The 22,892-nt window shown below is 34.8% G+C and overlaps 2 protein-coding genes across 3 annotated transcripts; one reads left to right on the forward strand and one right to left on the reverse strand.

Annotated features, from left to right (window-relative positions):
• Window positions 1–1,622: 1,622 nt before the first annotated feature.
• On the reverse strand, window positions 1,623–2,857 carry LOC123694907 (glucosidase 2 subunit beta). The gene has a single exon (XM_045640527.1). It carries the CDS (start codon window positions 2,733–2,735, stop codon window positions 2,157–2,159), a length of 579 nt encoding a protein of 192 aa, XP_045496483.1. The 5' UTR covers window positions 2,736–2,857; the 3' UTR covers window positions 1,623–2,156.
• Window positions 2,858–4,917: 2,060 nt separating this feature from the next.
• Window positions 4,918–22,122, forward strand: LOC123694918 (BTB/POZ domain-containing protein 17). 2 transcript variants are annotated; one of them, XM_045640547.1, is made up of 14 exons: window positions 4,918–5,137; window positions 5,584–5,724; window positions 6,559–6,656; window positions 6,931–7,012; window positions 7,212–7,331; window positions 10,841–10,977; window positions 11,457–11,573; window positions 12,351–12,463; window positions 13,070–13,395; window positions 18,982–19,089; window positions 19,544–19,632; window positions 20,048–20,140; window positions 20,856–20,934; window positions 21,371–22,122. In XM_045640547.1, the coding sequence occupies exons 1-14, from the start codon at window positions 5,054–5,056 to the stop codon at window positions 21,437–21,439; spliced, it is 1,656 nt and encodes a 551-aa protein (XP_045496503.1). In that variant the 5' UTR covers window positions 4,918–5,053; the 3' UTR covers window positions 21,440–22,122. The 2 variants fall into 2 exon arrangements, with proteins under 2 accessions (XP_045496503.1, XP_045496504.1); XM_045640548.1 differs by having other exon boundaries at window positions 13,070–13,344.
• Window positions 22,123–22,892: the final 770 nt, after the last annotated feature.

A 22,892-nucleotide genomic window follows, 5' to 3' on the forward strand; every position in this document is an offset into this window, starting at 1 on the left:
AGGGTTGTCGCGTAAGAATCACAGGACAGTTCTTTGGCATATATTATGTAGTTACATATTACTATGTAAAATTAAACATAGCTATAAAGAAATAAAACTTTTATTCCATTTTATTATGTACTTTTATTTATTTTTTATTATTTACAATACAATGTTTAAAAAATTGATTTCTACATTGCAAACATAGACACATATATATACTAGTGGTCCGCCCCGGCTTCGCCCTTGGTACATGTTTATGTTTTCTTTCCATAATAACCATCCTCGTACTTCAAGGAACATTATAAAAAAATAATTATCGAAATCGGTCCACCCGTTCACGCGTGATGCCGTGACCAAAGGAAATAGGTCTGCCACTGATATCGATATTGTGCCTAAAGCATAGAACCTCAGCGTCAACAGTAATTGATGTTACGGAGATACCCCATGATTCCTGAAATGACAACATAAATTAGGTATGTAATAAGATTAGACGTGTTTGGTATAATATTAATGCCTGGCTCCTTTTATTCGTACGTCTGGATAAATTTCAAGAAGTAATTGTTCAACAGATTCTTTATCAAGTCGAAATCTCAATTGAAATTCGTGAGAATCCAGGGTCGCAAAAAAATCCACTCCTTCTCTATAATATATATTCTTTCACGCCCACTATCTTCTTCCGAAATTCGATATAATATTAAACACTTCTCTATCACTATCTGAACTCCACATTTCGATATTGAAGCGGAAACAATGAAATAGTAAGAATTTAACCGCCCGAAATCGACGGGTAAACAAAATGCTATACGAATAGTAACTTTGACAGCATAATGACATTAAAAATATTTATAGGAACGCGATAAACTGTCTTCTCCATACAATATGCTTACCGTTCGTTAATAGTAACCCTCCCATCCGTCAGTAGGAAGCCGTCGGTAAGTTGCTTGACGAGACGTTTTTTATAGGAACGATTTTCGCTTACGCTTGGTTAATTATACTACTATTCGTAACTAAAACGGATCGTTTTTCAAATATAGGAACCGGGCATTAGACGTTTTTAAGCTTTATAAAAGTAACAAAATAATGTATTATGCTTATTAAAATAATCTAATAATTATCATGAACCTTTAGTGCACTATACAAATAATCACATTCACGATCGAAAAATCCAACAGCATTACCCTGAAGATCTTTTAACCATTTTACCGTTTTACCAATAAAAATGGCAAATTATCATTTTCAAAATACTGGCAACATACGTTGAAGTTTTGTATTCCTTCATATCTGTAAAATTATTATTCGTATTAAAGAAATAAATCAGCAAAATAATCTACAGAAAACCTGTGAAACGATGTTTTATCTTTTTTTTTGTTTTCGCGAACAAATTTTACAGCGTTTTATTATCACAAGACGGCATTTTTTTACTAAAATTGCAAACCCTTTTTGACGTATTGCATGACACTTTATGCGCTATAGCACTGGTGCAGCGACGTATTTGTTTTTGATTTCGTATTTTCTTTGACAAGGGCGACGGGCGGTTGTCATGCTCCATCTGTACTTTATTTTGTAATCTAAGTGATGCCCATTATGCATTATGGTTGCTGCTAGAAAGCACTTAATAAAATAAAAATACAACATACATATTATATTAATATGTTTAATTCTATATGGTCTTTATTACACTAAAATCTGTCAGTCTTTACAAATTTTCCATATTTACAATTCAACTTTTATACATGTACCTATCATAAGTTTTTTTACATCTCAAACAATGAACACAACCTTTTAGTAATTCATCAAATTTGAATAAGATCTATCTTAAAAATTTACTAAGTATTGAAATTTATGCGAATATGCTTCATTGTCGTGTCTTATGAAAAAAATAGAATGCTTTGGAATATAGATGAGATCTCACCATTGCTACAATAAGATAAATCTCAACTTTATCTACTACGAAAGAAATGTAAATTGTTTTGAAATAACCTTCTGACTTCATGCTATTTAACAAATAATAATGTTTTGCATGTATTTAATATACAATACACTTTATATGCTATATGAAGATAACTTATAAGAATAAGGAAATTGCATGAAATATAGAATAATTATTAACACACTAAATATAACAAGTAAATTTTTAAGTTGAGACCTCTTACAAAATTAATAAGTGTAAATATTCAAGTTTTGTGACATAAATTTGGACATGATTTCACATGATGCCTTATATTATGAGGCTCGCTCTGTCCCAATAATTTCTTTTTGCCAGCAAGTAACCATTCGTCGGAGCCGTCACAACAATCACAGATACCGTCATTGAGTAAACCAGAGTGTATAGAGTTGATAGACGACTTTGGAAACTGAGTATCACAGTAGAAAACACCGAGAGGGCATGCATTTGTGCTCGGTTCATCTGTTCCATCGTCACAATCACAGAAGTCATCATTCACAAATTCAAATGGAATATGTTGTTCTGAATTTCTACATTTGAATTCGTTTTTATAATTCGGTCTGTAATCTTTTACTTGCGCAAAGTAAACACCTCTTATTATACCATTGTCGTTGATATACTTATCGTGTTCTGATCGCACATGAACTAATTCTTTTACTCTAGCATGATCGAGCATTGGAATTATTTTGCTATTGTTGGTTTCTGACGATAATGTAAGGAAAAAATACAGCTGGTAAAGGATGAAACAACTCGCAGCAACTGCAGTCATTAAGACAACATTTTTCTTCTTCTTTAACGCTGCTAACATTTTATTTATTGTTCTAATCTGGAGTATTGATAGGATTATCACATGTACTTAAACAGATAGTTATTTGTTTTCAGACGTATTTCGTAAAAATGTAAACATTTCCATCGGCGCGCGGCCATACATTTGTCACTGTCAAGTGTCAGACAATAACATGACAATCCCTTTGGCCTTTGACAATACCTAGGCAAAATATGGCAATACTTATAATATAGATTTAAAAATGTCTGTAAAGGTACAAGTCCGAGACGGGCCGCAGACCGCAAACTGCAACCGCAAACTGCAAGGGACAGCACTTGTTTCTATGAACATCTATGAAATTGATTCCAAGCGCGGCAACACTGTTGCCTGCAGACGCAACGCGCAGCGTGCGGCCGCGGCGCGCAGCAACCGCAGACTGCAGTATGCCACCTGCGCGGAAGTGACAAACTATCTTTGTCTTTTTTGTTTATATCATTTAGACACTGTTCTGTGCATTGTGCAGCCACGGCATGCAGCCGCAGTTGGAATAGCGACCGCAGGCAGCATTGCGGTAACCGTAGCTGGTAGCCACAGTGTCGCCTGCGGTTGCGGTCTGCGGCCCGTCTCGGACTTGTACCTTAATGCCGGCCGGCTGTGCGGCCGGCACTACACATAGGCCAACGCGTTGGCAAGCGCGTTGACACATGCACTTGTCTATGTGTAGAACGGGCAAAATGCGCACTGGTGGTAGGTATTTGAACGTTGGCCGGCGCGCTTGCGAGCTTGCCGTGCGGTGTCGGCAACTTCAAAGGACACTTGTCGCAAGCTTGGCGCACCATCCACACATTGGCCGCGCGATCAGTTTGACTGTAGCAGCGATCAGGAGTGCACGTTTTTTTCTTGCGGCGAATTAACACCTTACTTGACAAAATGGCGAACAATATGAGTGCATTTAAATTTATTGAGCTCTATCAGAGTCAAAACTGCCTTGGAATCAAAAAATAAGTACTTACCATAAAAATAAAAATGTTGTATGTATTAAAAGTGCCAAATAAATAAGGTTCTTGGACATGCCGTTTTCCTCACAATGTTTTACTTCACAAAGAGCATCCTATTTTAATATTATTTTAATATTATAAATGTGAAAGTGTGTTTATTTCTTTGTTTGTTACATCCATTTTGAATCTAAGATTTTGAATCCGTCCGCACATTGGCTCGAACCAAGCTTTACAAAGATAATTATCTTATACAAGCTTTACAAAGCTTTACAAAGCCAAATACAAGCTTTACAAAGATAATTATCTTATATTTCATAAATTAGTATATCCATTAATAATGTGTATTATTGCGTTGAGGTTTAGCATCAGGCCAGGCATCAACGTGACGTGCACACGTTGTGGCAAGCAATCGCGGAATGAAATTGTGTCATCAGATTGAGGGTTGGATGAATCGTGAGTAGGGAACGCTCAATCGCGACTGCAACAAATTGTTTCAGCAGATTGTTGGTTGTGTTGAACCGTGAGTAGGGCCTTTGAATGCAGTAATCGCAAAATGGCGGTTTTGAGATAAACGCGGGAAAGACAATTTTACATATTTGAGGAAAATGTTTATATTTTATAGCCGTTTATACTTTATAGCCCTTGAAATCTATCAATAAAATTGGAAAAAATATAAGCTTTACAAAGATAATTATCTTATATTTCATAAATTAGTATATCCATTAATAATGCGTATTATTGCGTTGAGGTTTATCATCAGGCCAGGCATCAACGTGACATGCACACGTTGTGGCAAGCAATCGCGGAATGAAATTGTGTCATCAGATTGAGGGTTGGATGAATCGTGAGTAGAGAACGCTCAATCGCGACTGCAACAAATTGTGTCAGCAGATTGTGGGTTGTGTTGAACCGTGAGTAGGGCCTATTAGTTAACGCGGCAGCGCGATTGAGCCGAGATTGGAGCAATCACAATACTCACGTTTCAACACGCACACAATCTGCTGAGACAATTTGTCTGGTTGCTTCCGCGCCGATCCAATTCGCAACATGTTGGGTTACACCCCCAACGTGCCCTCAACTATACTATTGACGACACAATCTGTCAGCTCACTGCAGATTGTGTCAACAGATTGTTACTGAAATTGAATCGTGAGTAGCCTGCTTTAATGTCGTATTCAGACAACAAGACTGAAGACATCACGAAGACATCAGACAAGTGTCAAACCTCAGTGTCAAACAGACAAGCGAATATTATTTTGGGTGTATTTTGGTTTCAAAATCTGTGATGTTTTATTAGGGTGGGACCTTCCATAGTTTTATTTTTTATTGATAATATGCTATAAACTCGAGGGTGTGATCAAGATGAGTTACTTGACAGTCGATGGTCCGAAACCATCCACTAGTTCAGATAAAAATTTGAACGAGGCTGACAATGAAGACCTCGAGGTAAAAAATGCTCTTTTCTGATTGAATCTTCTTATTTTGTCCCAGTTTCTAGCCTCTTGTAATCCTTTAAAGTATCCTGTGATGTGAGGTGGACAAATGAAATAGGGTTTCGATTGTTAAGCATACATTTTGAAGTATAAAAAGAATATAAGTATATTGTATACCTGTAATAATATATAAGTATAATAAAAACCATATAATGTAGTCCAACCAATTTATACCTTGCTTGTAACATCACATAGATTCAATATGCTAGAATTAGCCTCTAAGAGTTGAAATTTCAAAGTAAATTTGTATGTAACTTCAACTTTTTAATTATTTCTTTCTACAGAATTTTTGACAAGTAAATAAACATTTTATGCCAAAGCAAGCAAGCAAAAAGCCAGTATACCACTGAGTAAATATCTGATATTTGTTATAATAATGTATATTGTACCAACTTCCAGGTGGATAACTCGAAAAGTGTATTGCATAAGATAGCAAACCTATACGCAGAACAATTGATGAGTGATCTAGTTTTAGAAGTGGGAGGTGTGGGATATCCAGCACATAGACTGATACTATGTGCTAGTAGTGAGGTGTTTCAGGTATAATATAAAGATTTGATTTATCTAAAAGTTTTATTTATTAACTAGCTTTCCACCCGCAGCTTCACCCGTGCAGTCAAAGAAAACTCGCATAGTTCCCGTTCCCATGGGATTTCTGGGATAAAACCTATCATATTTCCCGGGGTAAAAAGTAGCCTATGTCCTTTCTCGGGTATCACAATATCTCTATACCAAATTTCATGCAAATTGGTTCAGTAGTTTAGGCGTGATTGAGTAACAGACAGACAGACAGAGTAACTTTCGCGTTTATAATATTAGTATGGATGGAAGTATGGATTAATTTTGTGTAAGTTATTTTGTGTGTGTATAGTTTGATATTTCCTTCTATCTTGTAAGACATAGATACTAGATTGATTCTACATCAGCAGAATTGCTACCACTAATTTTAATATTAAGCTAATTGTTATGGGAATGTTATTTTTAAATTAACATGTTCAATGTAGCTCAGAGTTTAAGTGCAAATGTATTATGAATCATTTAATATTCTCTATGAAACAAAATGTAATATTGCCTACGGCTGGTTGCAGAGCTTGACCGACTATCAGTGCGTATGTCAGTCGCGCTTGTCATATGTATGGAAATTCATAAAGCCATTCATAGCTAGACCGACCATACGCACGCGTATTGTCATGCACATTAGTGTCATAGTCATACAATTGTTGATGCGTATCGTCAGGACCGACGGTACACACTGATGGTCGGTCAAGCTCTGCAACCAGCCTTAATGATCAATCTATATTAACAAATAACTTATGTCATTTCTGTGTTAAATCTATTTGTATCTATTTATTGATCTTTAAAATGATGTTTCAGGTGATGCTAATGAACAGAGAGTGGAGCGAGTGGCGCGAGAGTCGGATAGTGTTACAGGAAACACCCACTGCTGCATCTGTATTCCCACATTTTCTTAAGTAAGTTTTTGTGGGTAAATAACTAGCTGATTTGCTTTGGTTTGTTGGAAATAATATTTATTATCCCATAGAATTGAGTAATGGCTAGGATTCATTTTTAAATTGTTTTTATGTTATCAAATATTGCATATTAAGTAAACAAGAAAGAAGTAATGCATGCTTGTTTTCTTTGCTTGCTGCCAATGTTTGTGATAAGGCTATAGGCATATTACGTAAATTTTCGTGCATTATGTTACAGACTGATTTAGTTTAGGACTATTTTTTATTGTTTCAGGTACTTCTATACAGGACAAATTAAAATATCCTATCAGACAGTGTTACCTGTTTTGTCATTAGGCGATAAGTACAATGTTAAGGTAATTTTATTATGTATTTCATAACCTGACTAATTGGCATAACTTAAACAGCATAAATATTTTATGAAAAATTTACATTAGTTCGGATATTTTTCTCGCCATAACTTATGTTTTATTTCATACATATTACATACCTATTCAAAAATAAATTAACATATTAATTATATAATATACAGTATGTGATATTTTTTTCCCATAGGATTTGGTTTCGCTGTGTTTGGAGTATATGTCCCAACATATTGCTCTGGCGGCAAAACGCGGTCAACTCATCGCGTGGATGCAGTACACTATGGCGTGTGGCCATAATGATGTCGCGAAGGTAATATATTTAAAGTGAAACGTCTTTAGGCGCGTTGAGAGTTACATTTCAAGGTCGCGTCATGGAAATACCGTCACGTCATGGAGGCGACGATTTTGGTATCTTGAATCTTGCTAAATCAGTTTCACTTCTGACTCGTGTGCTTGGCACACACGCTCTTTTTTTATCTTAACACTAGCTTTCCACCCGCGGCATCGCCCGCGCAGTCAAAGAAAAACCCGCATAGTTCCCGTTCCCGTGGGATTTCCGAGATAAAACCTATCCTATGTCCTTTCTCGGGTATCAAAATATCTCCACACCACATTTCATGCAAATTGGTTCAGTAGTTTAGGCGTGATTGAGTAACAGACAGACAGACAGAGTTACTTTCGCATTTATAATATTAGTATGGATAATACTAAACAAAACATACAGAGAAACCGCAAGAAAAAATAAAAAACAATCGTATAGAAAAAGTATTATATTCATAAAGTAAATCAAATTTGCAGAGTAATTTTCTATACAAAAAGTAATGATACTAAACTTACGATCATCAACCCAATCTTAAAATTTATTAATAAGCGAAAATCGTATGCAGTTAAATGTAAACTACAAACAAATACAAATAAATATACTTCTTACGCTTAGTAAATACATACCAACATACTTACTTAGATTAATAAAATCTGACTAAATGTCAGATTTTCCAAAAATTTCCAATAATCAGAAGTGGGATAGTTGAACTCCTGTGTTCAACATCGTGCCCGACCATTCGAAAATTATATCAATATACACCAAAAAAACTTTGCTAGCGCGATTCAATTCTTCTCAATAGCGTGTAGCGACATCTATTTTCACTGACCGAAGCTACTTGATACTCGACATAGCATTTTTCTTACAAGTTCGCGACCCTATAACTCGGCGGCGTCAAGGACTTATGGTCAGATTAATTAAATTTAGTCTTAAAACACTAAAATCAACCCCCAATATCTTAATCTGACGCGCTCGAGTATTTCAGACTATCGATTTTTTTTTTACTAATCTGGCCCCGTAGACAAAGTAACAATTACAAAACGATAACGAAGTTAGAAATCGTAAAAATGTATGGGATTGACATTAGATAGACCACGTGATCTAACGCGGCGTATGTCAATCCCATACATTTTTGCGATTTCTAACTTCGTTATCGTTTTGTAATTGTTACTTTGTCTAAGGCCCATCGTCTATCCTAGGCGCGCGTCACTGCATATAGAGCTAAATAGTGAAAAAGTTTGTTCTATTAGGTCTAAGGTATCTCTCATATCTTAAACTGCCACGCTCGAGTATTGCAGAAAATTCCCCTCTTCGCCTCCCTATCTATGAGATGATTATTATGTTTCTGTAAATAAAGGTGTTCTTAAATGTTTATCCAGGGGCCGTAGTTTGGACATTAGTCGGTAATTATCGACAAACTAATTTATAGTCCCGTCTTCAGCAATGATAATGATGTCGCTTAATACCTCTTCCCAATTTGATGGAAGTATACAATGGATACATAATATTTGTTTATAATTTTTATTCTTCACAAAACTTTCCGTAATGCGTCAAAATATTTATATAATAATATCCTTGTAGTAATGCATTTTTATCTAAATTTATAACATAATTATTTCAATTCCGTAGATATATGAAAAATAAATAAAATATAGATTTCATGGATTTGGAAAATCATTTCTTTGCAACACATTCGAATATTGTCAAAACAAATTATTCTTTGACATTGTCAATCGTTATCATACCGACGTTTTGATCTCGACAAGATCTTGATAACTAAGGCCCTTCTCCCATTACGATACTTCTAGAATAGGTACGATACTCGAGTAGAATACTAGTAAGATATTTGCTCGCTACCCGATGCTCGCATATTATGCGACTGAAAAATGACTAAATTCATCATTATTGTGCCTCGTTTTTGTGGGCGGACGTTATATAATAATAATAATAATTCATTTATCTATTGTAACAACATTTAGGTCGATATGTCGAGCAATCAGCGAATCAGCTCTTGCAGTTTTTCTTTTTTATAGAAATAGAAGACGGCAACGTAAGAGTAGGAAGTACTGGATTCATCCATATATTGAAAGAAACTTAAATTGTAGAGTTTTTGTAGCCGCACGAGAACTACAACCTGATGATTAGAAATTTTTATCTTTCTACCGAAGAGATACGCGCGAGACGTGACGCAAAAGCGACCAACACGGTGACTCGTGCGATACTAGTCGCGGACGTGTAGGATACCGGTAGCGTGGTATGCCAGCCTACATAAAAATGTATGTGAGTTACTCCGCGGCGACTAGTCTCCGAGACTTGCAGGATACTTGAATCGCCTGTGCGTATCGTCATGGGAGAAAGGCCTTACGGTTTGTGTGGGTTTGTAGATACGGTTGATAATATCGGAAAAATTATAGATTACTAGCTTTAAACCCGCGGCTTCACCCGCGCATTCAAAGAAAAACCCGTATAGTTCCTGTTCCCGTGGGATTTTCGGAATAAAACCTATCCTATGTCCCGGGGTAAAAAGTAGCCTATGTCCTTTCTCGGGTATCAAAATATCTCTATACCAAATTTCATGCAAATTGGTTCAGTAGTTAAGGCGTGATTGAGTAACAGACAGACAGACAGAGTTACTTTCGCATTTATAATATTAGTATGGATAGTATGGATTATAATTTTATAATGAAAAAGATATTTCACACTTCCGATGTTATATGATTTAACGCAATATTTTTTTCTCTTATTTAATGTTATTGCAATTAAAATAAAATAAACAAATAATGTTTTATTTTTGAGATGGTTTCAAAATTTCATTGAAAATGTTAAGAAGTCTCTTATATTATACTAGCGGTCCGCCCCGACTTCGCCCGTGGTACATATTTCGCAATAAAAAGTAGCCTATGTTCTTTATCAGGGTCTAAAGATTATCTGTGTCAAATTTCATCAAAATCGGTCCAGTAGTTTATGAGCCTATTCATTACAATCAAACAAACAAACAAACAAAGTTTTCCTCTATATAATATTAGTGTAGATTAAAAACATTTAATGCTAGCTGTGCACTCTAGCTTGGTCTGTAGTACACTGTAGACAACTCGTAAACCTTTGTGTGCTCATGCACAAAACTGTTGAAGATCGCCCTAAGATTAAATGAGTAGTTTTCGATTCTTTATATGACATACAGTCCATACAGACAAAAATTTATATTAACGCAACAATTTTCTTGTGTTTGAAAAATTTGTTGTGGTGTTGTTTTAGTAGTTTTTACGTTATCCGCGTTCATAAAACAATCCGGGACACCCTTTTTTATATAGTGGGGAATACTTCCAAAGATACCCACGGCCCCCGGGGAAGGAGCCGTGGGTTATGTCGGATTTTTACCGACTAAAACCCCACTGTGTTCCGTCGAGCCGCTTTGGATGGGGCCGCGGGTATTGGTTGGAATTCTTCCGCAAACAATCCGGGACACCCTGTATAGTAGTCCATATAATGTTTGTCAGGAATGCCAGAACTTCGTGAAGTGGAACATGGAGTGGGTGTGGGCTAACGCGGAGCTGGCGGAGCTGGAGGACGACACGCTGCTGCTGCTGCTGCAGCAGAGCGACCTCGTGCTGCACAACGAGATGACGCTCTTCCGGTGAGTGTGCTTAGGTTTGCCAGGAATGCCAGAACTTCGTGAAATGGGATTTGGAATGTCGCTCTTTTTTTCTGCTGAAAGTGAATTAATAGAGAAGGTAAGCTGTTTAATGTTATTAATATGGGCAACAAGTTCAGGTGGAATTTCGTTAGTTCGTCAGCAAGTTCTGGTGAAATTTTGTTAGTACGTCAGCATGTTCTGGTGGAATTTCGTCAGTACGTCAGCAGGTTCTGGTGGAATTTTGTTAGTACGTCAGCATGTTCTGGTGGAATTTTGTTAGTACGGTCAGCATATTCACGTGGACGGTGGAACTGACATTTGAATTTTATTTGCATTGTTTTATTGAAGTGATAGAATTTTAACAAGCTTCTGAAAGTAACAAATAATTAATATAATATTACGTCTGTAACAAAAGTATTGCATTGGATTATTTCAATCATTAAAAATGTTTTTAAAAAACGCTCTCTTTCACTTTTCAGTTTCGTGGTAAAATGGTTGGACAAACAGAAAGAGAGATTGAATTTCAGCGAGGCAAGTGAGAGCGAATGCAAGATGCACTGGGATTCTTTGGTCACTACTATGTTCTCTCATGTTCGGTAAGCGCTCTTTTTATTGAAGTGAAACTTCTTTATCGGGGTTGGAAAAAAATTCAGTGTAACATTTTTTCCGTTACGCGCCATCTTTTTCTTATCCCTACCACGCGTGATTCGACGTATTTCTGTAAAGTAGCATATAGTAAATTACGTATTTTTTGAAAAATAAGGTCATAAAAATAAAGAAGTTTCACTTCTACGTGTGTACACTAGAACACGCACACATTTTTTTTATTATATTAATAATTGTTATTATAGCCCTATTAAATACATAAAGGTTGTCCAAGAAATAAAAATACATAGATTTAAATGAATTTATTAATAACTAGCGGTCCGCCACGGCTTCGCCCGTGGTACATTTTTACGTTTTCTCTCCGTAAGAACCATCCTCGTACTTCAAGAAATGTAATAAAAAAAGAATTAACGAAATCGGTTCAGTTGTTCTCGAGTTATGCGCTTACCAACACATTTTGCGATTCATTTTTATATTATAGATTTGTTGATCTTAAGCATACAGTAACTTAACCTAATTATCAATTAAAACAAGTGGACGTCTTATCACTATTAAGCAATTCCTTCCAGACAGCCAGAAATACATAATATAGTATATACATACATATTACCCAACAAAAAAAAATATTTTTATTCACATATGTTTTAGTAATTATAATTCATTTTTATTTCGAATCAAGATACACTCTAGCTCCATTTTATAATCAAAGCAAGTTTAAAAATATACAGATACAACATATTTCGTAATATTTTCAATAAACTCCGCAGGTTTCCAATGATGTGTCCAAACCAATTGGCCAAACTGCTCCTGTGTCCTCTCACACAGGAACACAAGGAATTCTTCATGGAGAGAATGGCTATTGCTATGAGTTATCAGTCTGGTAAGTTGATTTAGGATTATGTTTACGTTAGAAACTATGTGGGTATTTTTATGTATTTGACTAAATCCAGAATTAATCTAGTTCAAATAAGTAATTGTTTGAATTTAATTATTGAAGTTTTAAATTCATAGAATGTAAAACTTCAAACCGGCAGTATAACCGAAATCCATAATTAAATAATACTACACAATTTCCAAAAATTGTTAAAATAAGCTTTTTTATTTGTGTGAAATTTTTAAAGAATGAAAAAAAACAGTAGAAAAACTCGATTACAGAGCGGGATTTTAACCAATTTGAAGATTATAAAGTACATGCTGTGTTCCGCGGTTTTACCTGCAGTGCTCCGCTCCTGTTGGTCTTAGCGAGATGATATATATAGCATATACTCCTATAGCCTTCTTCGATAGCTATCTAACACCGAAAAAAATTTTCAAATAGGGCCAGTAGTTCCTGAGATTAGCGCGTTCAAACAAACGAACAAACCCAGTAGTTCCTGAGATTAGCGCGTTCAAACAAACGAACAAACTCTTCAGCTTAATAATATTAGTATAGATTTGAATGCTATTAAACAATTTTTCAAATAGTTTTCATTTATATATTTCCCAGGGCAAACAGAACGCATATCCGAGATCCAACAAACGGAAAGCGGACGGATGGTCTTCACTCCTCGTCTCTACACAGAAGACATATGGGGTTCGATTCTCGGCGTGGACTATTTCCACACACTGCCCAGTTATCACACGAGGACATTTATATTCTCGACCAGGCCGAGTGTAGCGGACTGTGGATCTGATAAACTGCACGAGTGGACGGTGGACTTGCATCCGAAAGGGGTTTGGTTCCAGAAGAGCATGCTGATCGTGTGGTCGGGGACTTATGATGTGAGTTTTTTAACCGACTTCAAAAAAAGGAGGAGGTTATCAAATCGGCCGGTATGTTTTTTTTTTTATGTATGTACATCGATTACTCCGAGGTTACTGAACCGATTTACGTGATTCTTTTTTTGTTCGATGCGGGATGGTGTCGAATTGGTCCCATAAAAATTTTATTCGGATAGGCCCAGTAGTTTTTATTTTATGAGCATTTTTGTCTGTATTTGTAAATGTTGCAAGTGCAAGTTTGAATTCGGTTGTTTTTAACGCAGTTATCACTTGTGTCTAATCATTTTTAACGGGCTATCCATACTTGTTTATAATTTATTAATATTATATGAAACTAGCTGCGCTCCGCGGTTTTGCCCGCATTGCTCCGCTGTTGGTTTAAGCGTGATGATATATAGCCTATAAATAGCCTTTCTAGATTAAGAACGCGACTAAAGTCAAATCACCAATCAACTTTTAGTTGATACGTGTAATATTCAAGACCAAATATAAAAAATAAAATATATGTAAAACTTGATGATATTTTCGATTGTGTTGTCAGATCAAAAACATAAAATATTGAAATTGACTCGATAGAAAAAATTCACGAAGTTACCTCTAAATTTCACACTTTTACGTTTTTTACTTGACATGGTAATGCCTATTATGTTCTTTTTTTCATAAACAATTATATTGAAACATTTGTGAGAACTTTGTCCGACCACTTTTTTGTAATTACTTTTAGTTTTGGTTTAATCACGATAAATCACTTTTGGCGCTTACTATATTTTTAATTACGCAAGAAATCATCTTGCATCGCACGTTCCGGGAGCTAAAAACATAATTCTATTTCATACATCAGACGCTATCGCTCCGTTGAGACGAGTAGACCGTGCTCAAATTGCTGTGCCGCGCGCCGATTTTTTAATAATATTGTTTTAATATTGTTTTTTTGAAAATGGTAAACAACAAAAGAACATTTAAACTTCAGAAACGAGAACTAAAAGAGATTCGTATTTACATGAAATCTAACTAATTTTCGAAGATAAGTTAATATAAGTAGTATTGTAATCATATTAATAAATACCTAATTATTATTTATAATAAATAATAATAATTATTATTTATTAATAGGTATGTATTAATAAAAAATACGACTTTCGATTCATTTCAGAAACTTTATGCAGGTGAGTTTAGATATTACATAAATATGTAATATCTAATCACACTCACACGAATTTATGCAAATGCATAAATTCGTTTCCGTGGGCTGAGTATTGACGCGACGATCTTAGGTATACAAACATATATATATATTATATGGATACAAATATTTCATTCATAGTGTTACATCAATAAAATCAAGAAAGATTTATATGTACCTAGTATATTTTTTTATTAATTACTTATTACCATTACTACTATATGATTACCTACTACCTATTTGTAGATTCCTATGGTTGTTCCAGTAAATAACGTAAATAGGTTGTGAATAGTAGGTATATATAATATAATATATTCACAATCTGTATTACTAATCACTGGTGCAGTGAACTCTCATAAATAATTATAATCCATACTATAATATTATAAATGCGAAAGTAACTCTGTCTGTCTGTCTGTTACTCAATCACGCCTAAACTACTGAACCAATTTGCATGAAATTTGGTATGGAGATATTTTGATACCCGAGAAAGGACATAGGCTACCTTTTATTGCGAAATATGTACCACGGGCGAAGCCGGGGCGGACCTCTAGTAAATTATAAAGTTATACCTGCTCATTATTTGAAATCTATCGTAAAATTAAATAAAATAAGTAACTTTACTCGTCTAAATATTTGTATCTAATATATAAAAATCAATGCCACTTTTCGTTGTAATTCCATAACTCGAGAACGGCTGAACCGATTTCGATAATTCTTTTTTTATTATATTCCTTGAAGTACGAGGATGGTTCTTAATGTAGAGAAAACGTTAATATGTACCACGGGCGAAGCCGGGGCGGACCGCTAGTATGTATATAAAAATGAAACCCGTTTCGCGTTGTCACGGTATCACGTGTGAACGGCTGAACCGATTTCGATAATTCTTTTTTTATTGTATCCCTTGAAGGATGAAGGATGGTTCTCATGTAGAGAAAACGTAAATATGTACGGGCGAAGCCGGGGCGGACCGCTAGTTACAAATAAAATAATATTATATCATTCATAAGTAACACGCGAAACGGAGCGCTCTCGATTGCGCTCATATGAAACAACATTCAGTACAATGCCTACATACGAAATCCAATAAGAGAAATTTCGCGACAGTCCTGCGCGTGAATCAAAAGATGGAATATCCATTTTTGGAGCGACGGTGATAGCAGCAATTGCGCGCGACGCGACGGCGACCTTGCCACTCCTATATTATAAACAAACACTATGAATAGGGTTGCCAACTTTTTTTACAAGAAATAAAGTACGTATATTCATTATTCAGGTCTCTCTCTCTCTCTTGTCGGTCCCTCATGTCTGAGGATCGTGGTCAGCATCAGGGTTGCATCTGGAGCGGATGATTTGCCTCCACCGGTCTCTGTCCATGGCGTCTCTTACGACCGTGTAAAAAAAATATTAAACAGTATTTTAGCAAAACAAACAGTAGTAAGGTGTCGCTGAAAATCAGCTCTGCAGTGAAAGTCTATGCTTTCACTGTAAAATGCTGAGCGGCATTCCTTTTAGCTAGTAGGTTTTATTAGTTTGTAAGTACATAGATTGTTAATTTTTAATGTAACTGGCCTGCTTGCTAATAAAGATTTATTATTATTTTTATTTTTTTTATTATTATTATTTATTGTAGTGTGTGCCCTCTGACTAAATAAAAAAAAATTGTGAGCGTCTAAATGTAACACATTATATCTGTCTATATTATGTGTCTGCACTTTGATGCTGAAAACAGTCTTTTGTATAAATACTTTTTATTTGTTAAACAGTAAAAAGTATAATTTAGTGAAAAACAGTAGAATACTGTTTGGCAACCCTAAGTATGAATACACTCGCGAATGCAAATTCGGGGATTTTCTAATTTTGCTAAATTTTTGCGTTTGTAGTAGTGTATGGTCAGCAAATAAAAAAAACAACATTATATTTTTAGTTTTTATTATATATACAGGGTTACTTGTAAAACACCAGCAACCTCGCAGGACAAGATACCTTACATCATAAGTAACAACATTAATTGTTCTACGACTTTTGATATTTTGTTAGATTTTATTTTCATAAAAAAATAAATGTTCATTTCATTTTCCGTTTGAATATTATAAACTCTACGCGCATCACAAAAATTACGTAAACAAGAAGCGAACGGGAGGGGAAAGGGGGCGTCGCGTCGCGGTTGTCCTTTCGATGATGAGTAGAACATAGACTTACAAACGTTAGGAGAGTACAATAAAAGCTTAAAAAATCATTTAAAAATAATTTATTTCGTTATGCCAAAAGTCGTAGAACAAATGTTACTTATGATGTTAGCTATCTTGTCCTGCGAGGTTGCCGGTGTTTTACAAATAACCCTGTATATGGGATTTTAAATTAAACTATATGTGTTTCTCCTCTGAAAAAGATGAAACTTTATTTTAATATTTGCACATTTAACATACGTATAACTTTTACATTAACAATTAACAATATAAAGTTACACACAAATTAAACACTTCAACAAATATTATAACAATAATAACAAATAATAACAACAATCAACAAATACAAAATTTAACAATTACGTAATAATTATAACTTTTGAATGAAATGTGTGCTTTATGTTCTAACGGTACCAAGCGACTCACGGACTGCACGTGGTACCTGCGGACAGCGTAAACTGGTTTATTCTGGTTTTGTGCGTGTATCCACTTTCAACTATCAAGTGACGATTTATTTATTTGTTTTGTTTCGTAATTATTATGGTCAAATAATAATAACGAAACAAATTATTATGGACGCGATATTTTATTGTTTCACGGTAGTCGTTTTGTCGTGTGCTCAAGAACGTGAAATTGAATGATAATTTTTTTTATTTTTTATAAAGTCAAAACTATTTTCTTTCAAATAAAAACAAGTTTTCAGAGTGTTGCTAGGAATAAGTGTAAAATTAAATAGTAATGTAAGGATATCGAAACATTTTTGTATAGGCCTGAACGTTATAGTGGAAACGCGCTCTAAGATCCTGAGTAATATACACACCACTAGATATGCAAATATTTCTCCAAGCTAATTTACCTTGTACTAATATTATACTAATATTGTAAATGTGAAAGTAACTCTCAATCACGCCTACTGAACCAATTTGCATAAAATTTGGTATAGAGATATTTTGATACCCGAGAAAGGACATAGGATAGGTTTTATCCCGGAAATCCCACGGGAACGGGAATTATGCGGGTTTTTCTTTGACTGCGCGGGCGATGCCGCGGGCGGAAAGCTAGTATATAATAAATATAATATAAAGTATAAACACAACAATTTAACATTCATTCAAATCATACAAACAAACAGACATAAACAAACAGACAGAATTTTTTACGGATTCGTGCTCTATACTGTTTCCCTAATATTGTTTTTTTGAATATATTACATACGTATACACTTTTTTTACTGTTTTATTATATACGTATAGATTATCATCAATAATTATAAATAAAAATTAAAAAATAATAATAAATTATCATATTACATAATTTGCCATGATTTCAACTTCACTGTATACTAACTACCGAAAATACGCGTTGAACGCGCGAAGAATATTGTGTTTAATTTAGCGTCCGATGAACTTTACGTAAGTACGGTGAGCCGTGTATGATGGAAGAATGATTGCGCGCGGCATGGCGCGCTAGGGCGGGGCCCATAACTTTAGAAATTCTCTAGCTTTATGCCCACTCTTAATGGGAAACACCGAAATAATTTTTCAAACCGAACCGGAAGTTCCTGAGATTAGCGCGTTCAAACAAACAAACTTTTCAGCTTTATAATATTAGTATAGAAGAATTATTTAAATATAAAAACTTGGTATAAACGGAAACTATTATAACTATATAATGAGTGAGTCATGTGAGGTGCTCTTAGTGACCGTCGGCGATGGACCGATTTAATATAATTGTAAAATATAAAATGTTGGAAATAATTTGGGTCACATAGCAAGCTTGCTCGTAAAATTGTATTAAATCTTGTTAAATTAAAAGCTAACTTTCTGCCTGCGGCTCGGCTTGTGTTGTGTAAAACTTAACAAATTATATACTTAAAACCGACTTTACTTATTGTTTTTTCGATCATAAGTGAAAATAGAATGAAATTTTTTTTTCATTGTTTTCAGGGCATTTATTAAGTCTAAATTCTAAACTAAAACTTAAATCCATACTAATATTATAAATGCGAAAGTAACTCTGTCTGTCTGTCTGTTACTCCATCACACCTAAACTACTGAACCAATTTTCATGAAATTTGGTACGGAGATATTTTGATACCCGAGAAAGGACATAGGCTACTTTTTATCCCGGGAAAGTGACGCAATCCTGGAAATCACACGGGAACGGGAACTATGCGGGTTTTTCTTTAACTGCGCGGGCGAAGCCGTGGGCGGAAACCTAGTACTATATATATGAAGGTGGGTAATTTAATGAATTCTCCCACAGGTCCCAGAGGTGGTGTTACGTACTGTGCGTATCTCAATCACTTGCCAGAGTTGTTCTCAGCAAACCAATGAATATGACGAAGCGTATGAACCTGATGTTAGAGTAAAGGTGACAATTTGTTTATTTTTTTTTATTGGATTATTTGTTTTACAATAGTGAAATCTCTTTCAAGTCTTATCATTTCTGTAATATTTTTTTGTACCTAGCTTTTAAATAAACAAACAAAATGGACACTTAATGCTCTATATTATATATTTTTAACCGACTTCAAGAAAAAGGAGGAGGTTATCAATTCGGCCGGTATGTTTTTTTTTATGTATGTACACCGATTACTCCGAGGTTTCTGAACCGATTTACGTGATTCTTTTTTTGTTCGATGCGGGATTGAATTGGTCCCATAAAAATTTTATTCGGATAGGCCCAGTAGTTTTTATTTTATGAGCATTTTTGTCTGTATTTGTAAATGTTGCAAGTGCAAGTTTGAAGTCGGTTGTTTTTAACGCAGTTATCATAAAGAAAGAAAGAAAAGAAATCATCATCAAATTTACTTTATATATTTCAGATCGGCATACTAGTGTGGGGAGTACAAAATGGCGTAGAACATGTAGCGTCCGTTGTTGAAAGAGTGCATAGATTTTCAGCACAGAATCGGTAAGAATATTATTTTAAACGACTATAAAACGTGATTAGGTATTAATATGTACAATGAAAAATAGTGTAGGTAGTTATTATTAACAAAAAAATAACTGTAATTTTGAAAAATTACTCAAAGCATGTTGTGACTATGTTTTACTAATTTAAATTAATAGATAATAGGTAAAATAAAATCATCCTCTAGTTGTGGTGTCTTTTTTTACCTGCTACAACAGCAAGACTCACAATCGCCTATTGAAATATCGTCAAAAATATCAAATCGGCTTTGTATGAAAAATGCATAGTAATTGACACCTTATTTCGTGGCAGTAACGTTCAAATTCTATTGTATTGCTTAATAGGAAACTCTGCCTAACACACGAGAAGGCAGAGTTTTGGTTCGGACAATTTTTGAATGAGATTATATTTTCAGGGTACTAAATATAGATGGTGCTCTTGACTTCGATGAATTAAACACTCCGCTCTACACTCCAACCGCTATCTCGCCTTCCTGGAAAGTGAATGGGTATGTGTTTTTTCCGAATCTACGTATATTGCTTGTTCGTAGCTGCGAACCTTTATCTATACATATAATAAATCTGTAGAAGGGTCAATTCTGTACATTGAAAATATTGAAAAAATAAATAGCAGGGGGTGTTACTGGATCGATACAAAGCCCAAATATGTGATTAAAAAATTTTTTGTCTGTCTGTCTGTTTGTCTGTCTGTCTGTCTGTATGTTCAGGCATCACGTGAAAACTAACGGTTCGATTTCGATGAAACTTGGTATAATTATACCTTATTATCCTGGGCATAAAATAGGATACTTTTTATCCCGGAAAAATACGTAGAAAAAAAAATCTTAATTTTTCTTAATTTTTCCGCGCGGACGGAGTCGCGGGCGGAGGCTAGTACAAAATATATATGAACTTTTAGATGATAAAAATAAGTCGGGTTTTCCTTCCTGACGCTATAACTCCAGAACGCACGAACCGGTTTCCACGGTTTTGCATTCGTTGGAAAGGTCTCGGGCTCCGTGAGGTTTATAGCAAAGAAAAGGTGTCTCTGGTTGCGAAACGGAGTTAGCCCGGTTTGCTAGTCTAGTATAATATAATAAATAGGGTTGGAAAAACAAACTCAATACACATAAAATCTTTTGGTTTTTTTTTAACAGCGAAAAGTCTGTATTTGATAGTTTGTTTTTATATATTCAGTGTAGTTTTATATTATATTCATTGCAGTCGCTGCGCTAAGTGCACAGACAACTGCGAGTTGCCAGAGCCCAAACATCTTTTGGGACCAAATAGAGATCAGCTGAGGGTAAGTAATCAAGTTATTTATGTTTACTTGTTGGATAATAATTCTTGGTAATGTTGTAAAGCTGAAGAGTTACTACTACTGCTATTGGACCGTTTTCAAAACATTTTTAACTTTCTGTAGCATATACAACATATATAAGGGTGTCGGTTAATATCCTTATTGACTGATGTTATCTGATAAAATCAGATAATGACTAAGGGCGTCGGGTTTACAGAAAGATTTAAGTGTTAAAATCTATTCAGTATGTTGATTAAAACCTATATTGACTGAATGTCTGCTCTTTAAATCAGTTAATAAGGTTATTGACTAAGGGTGTCGGTCAATATCCTTATTAACTGATTATATCAGACTGTAACGTATATAAATTTAAAAACCTTTGTATTTTCGCCAGTTTGAAAGAATGTCTTTTACCATAATTTATTTTGCTCCGTTTTAGATACAAGTAGTAATAGTGCCACTAACGGACTTCTGTCACGTGTCCGTGCACGATGGACCACGCGGATGACCGCATCGCCCCATCTCGCTCGCACACACCGCGTGCGACAGAGACGGCGATACTGACAAATAGTGACATTACTGAAATATTGTTTTGTAAAACTTTCGGCATTGGAAAATGGAGGATAAATACATGGAATGATTGTACTTGTTTGACGAAATGTATTGTGTTTTGAAGATGCAAATAAAATTGTATAGAATGTGATTTTTTTTGACGTGGAAAAAGCTGTGTCAATTTGACGTTTGACAATCGATGTCAGTTGTGTTTGGATCGGTTACAGATCTCAACAAAATCGTATTATTTTGTTTTGTAAAGTTTTGGTTTGTATAATATTCTTTAAAATAAAACACAGGCAATGTAACCAAGCATAATGTAAAAATATTTTTTCTTGCAATGTTTAGCGACTTATAAATTATAATCTGATAGCGAAACGAAGCGAGACTTAGAAAGAGTGCTCACTAAATGTTTGTCTTTATTTTCAAAATGGTGTTCAGTTTTATAATTCGTACTGAATATTTGTAATTTAATTTCTAAAGTACGTCAAAAAATTATTATATCGGCTAGTTTTTTTTAGTAAAACAACCTATATCTTATTTAACCTTAATATTGTAATCTAACATTTGTTGGATTTGAGAATATGCAATAAGTTCTTAAATGTGTCGTTATTTAGTTTTTCTATTAAAACTTTCTATAAACTATAGCGTTTTATTTTCTTTTCCATTCATCCTCTCACACGTAATCAATAATTAAATGAAGTGCGTGTTAGAACACGCGGAGTGAAAGGTTACATAGAATCCTAGCAGAAGATAAAATCTTCTACTGGTAATGGTAATAGGGTGATTTTCCACCTGAGAGATGTGCTATGCTGTGAAACTATGTGACAGTTTCCACTGATACGAAGCTATGAGTAGGATGTGCTACAAAGATGCGCCGCCGCATATATTCTCATTCAATCCATTATGGAAATATTCAAAACGTATTTTAGTTGAATCCGTTTCTTCCAGCGATAAGCTATATGCATCAATGAATAAGATTGGTGGATATTAAACGCATCCATATCTGATATCAACGTAGCATCTTTAGTAAAAACTAGAAACGCACAGAGTAAAATTTAATTTAATTTTTTCATTTCTGTTCAACAAGTCATAAATGAAGAAATAATACTGCACATTTGAAGCCCCTTCATTTTTTAACAATTTGCGTGTTAAATGTGTTGCGAGTGTGGTTCCGAGCAACATTAACGTTCCTTATCGCTAGTCAAAACTTTTTTCAGCGTATTTTTAGAATAGTTAAAATTAACAGTCTCAAATCAAATGGCATCTCATTGTATACGCTTCTGACAGTTATTTAACGTTAACAATAGGACAATAGCTTTAACCGGTGAAACACGAGCGGCTATAGCCGCTATACCGCGTTACTATAGTAAGTGTTAAAATTATAACGAAATCTATAAAATAATCCG

Source organism: Colias croceus, chromosome 10, assembly GCF_905220415.1.
Source record: "Colias croceus chromosome 10, ilColCroc2.1".
Classification (NCBI taxonomy): domain Eukaryota; kingdom Metazoa; phylum Arthropoda; class Insecta; order Lepidoptera; family Pieridae; genus Colias; species Colias croceus.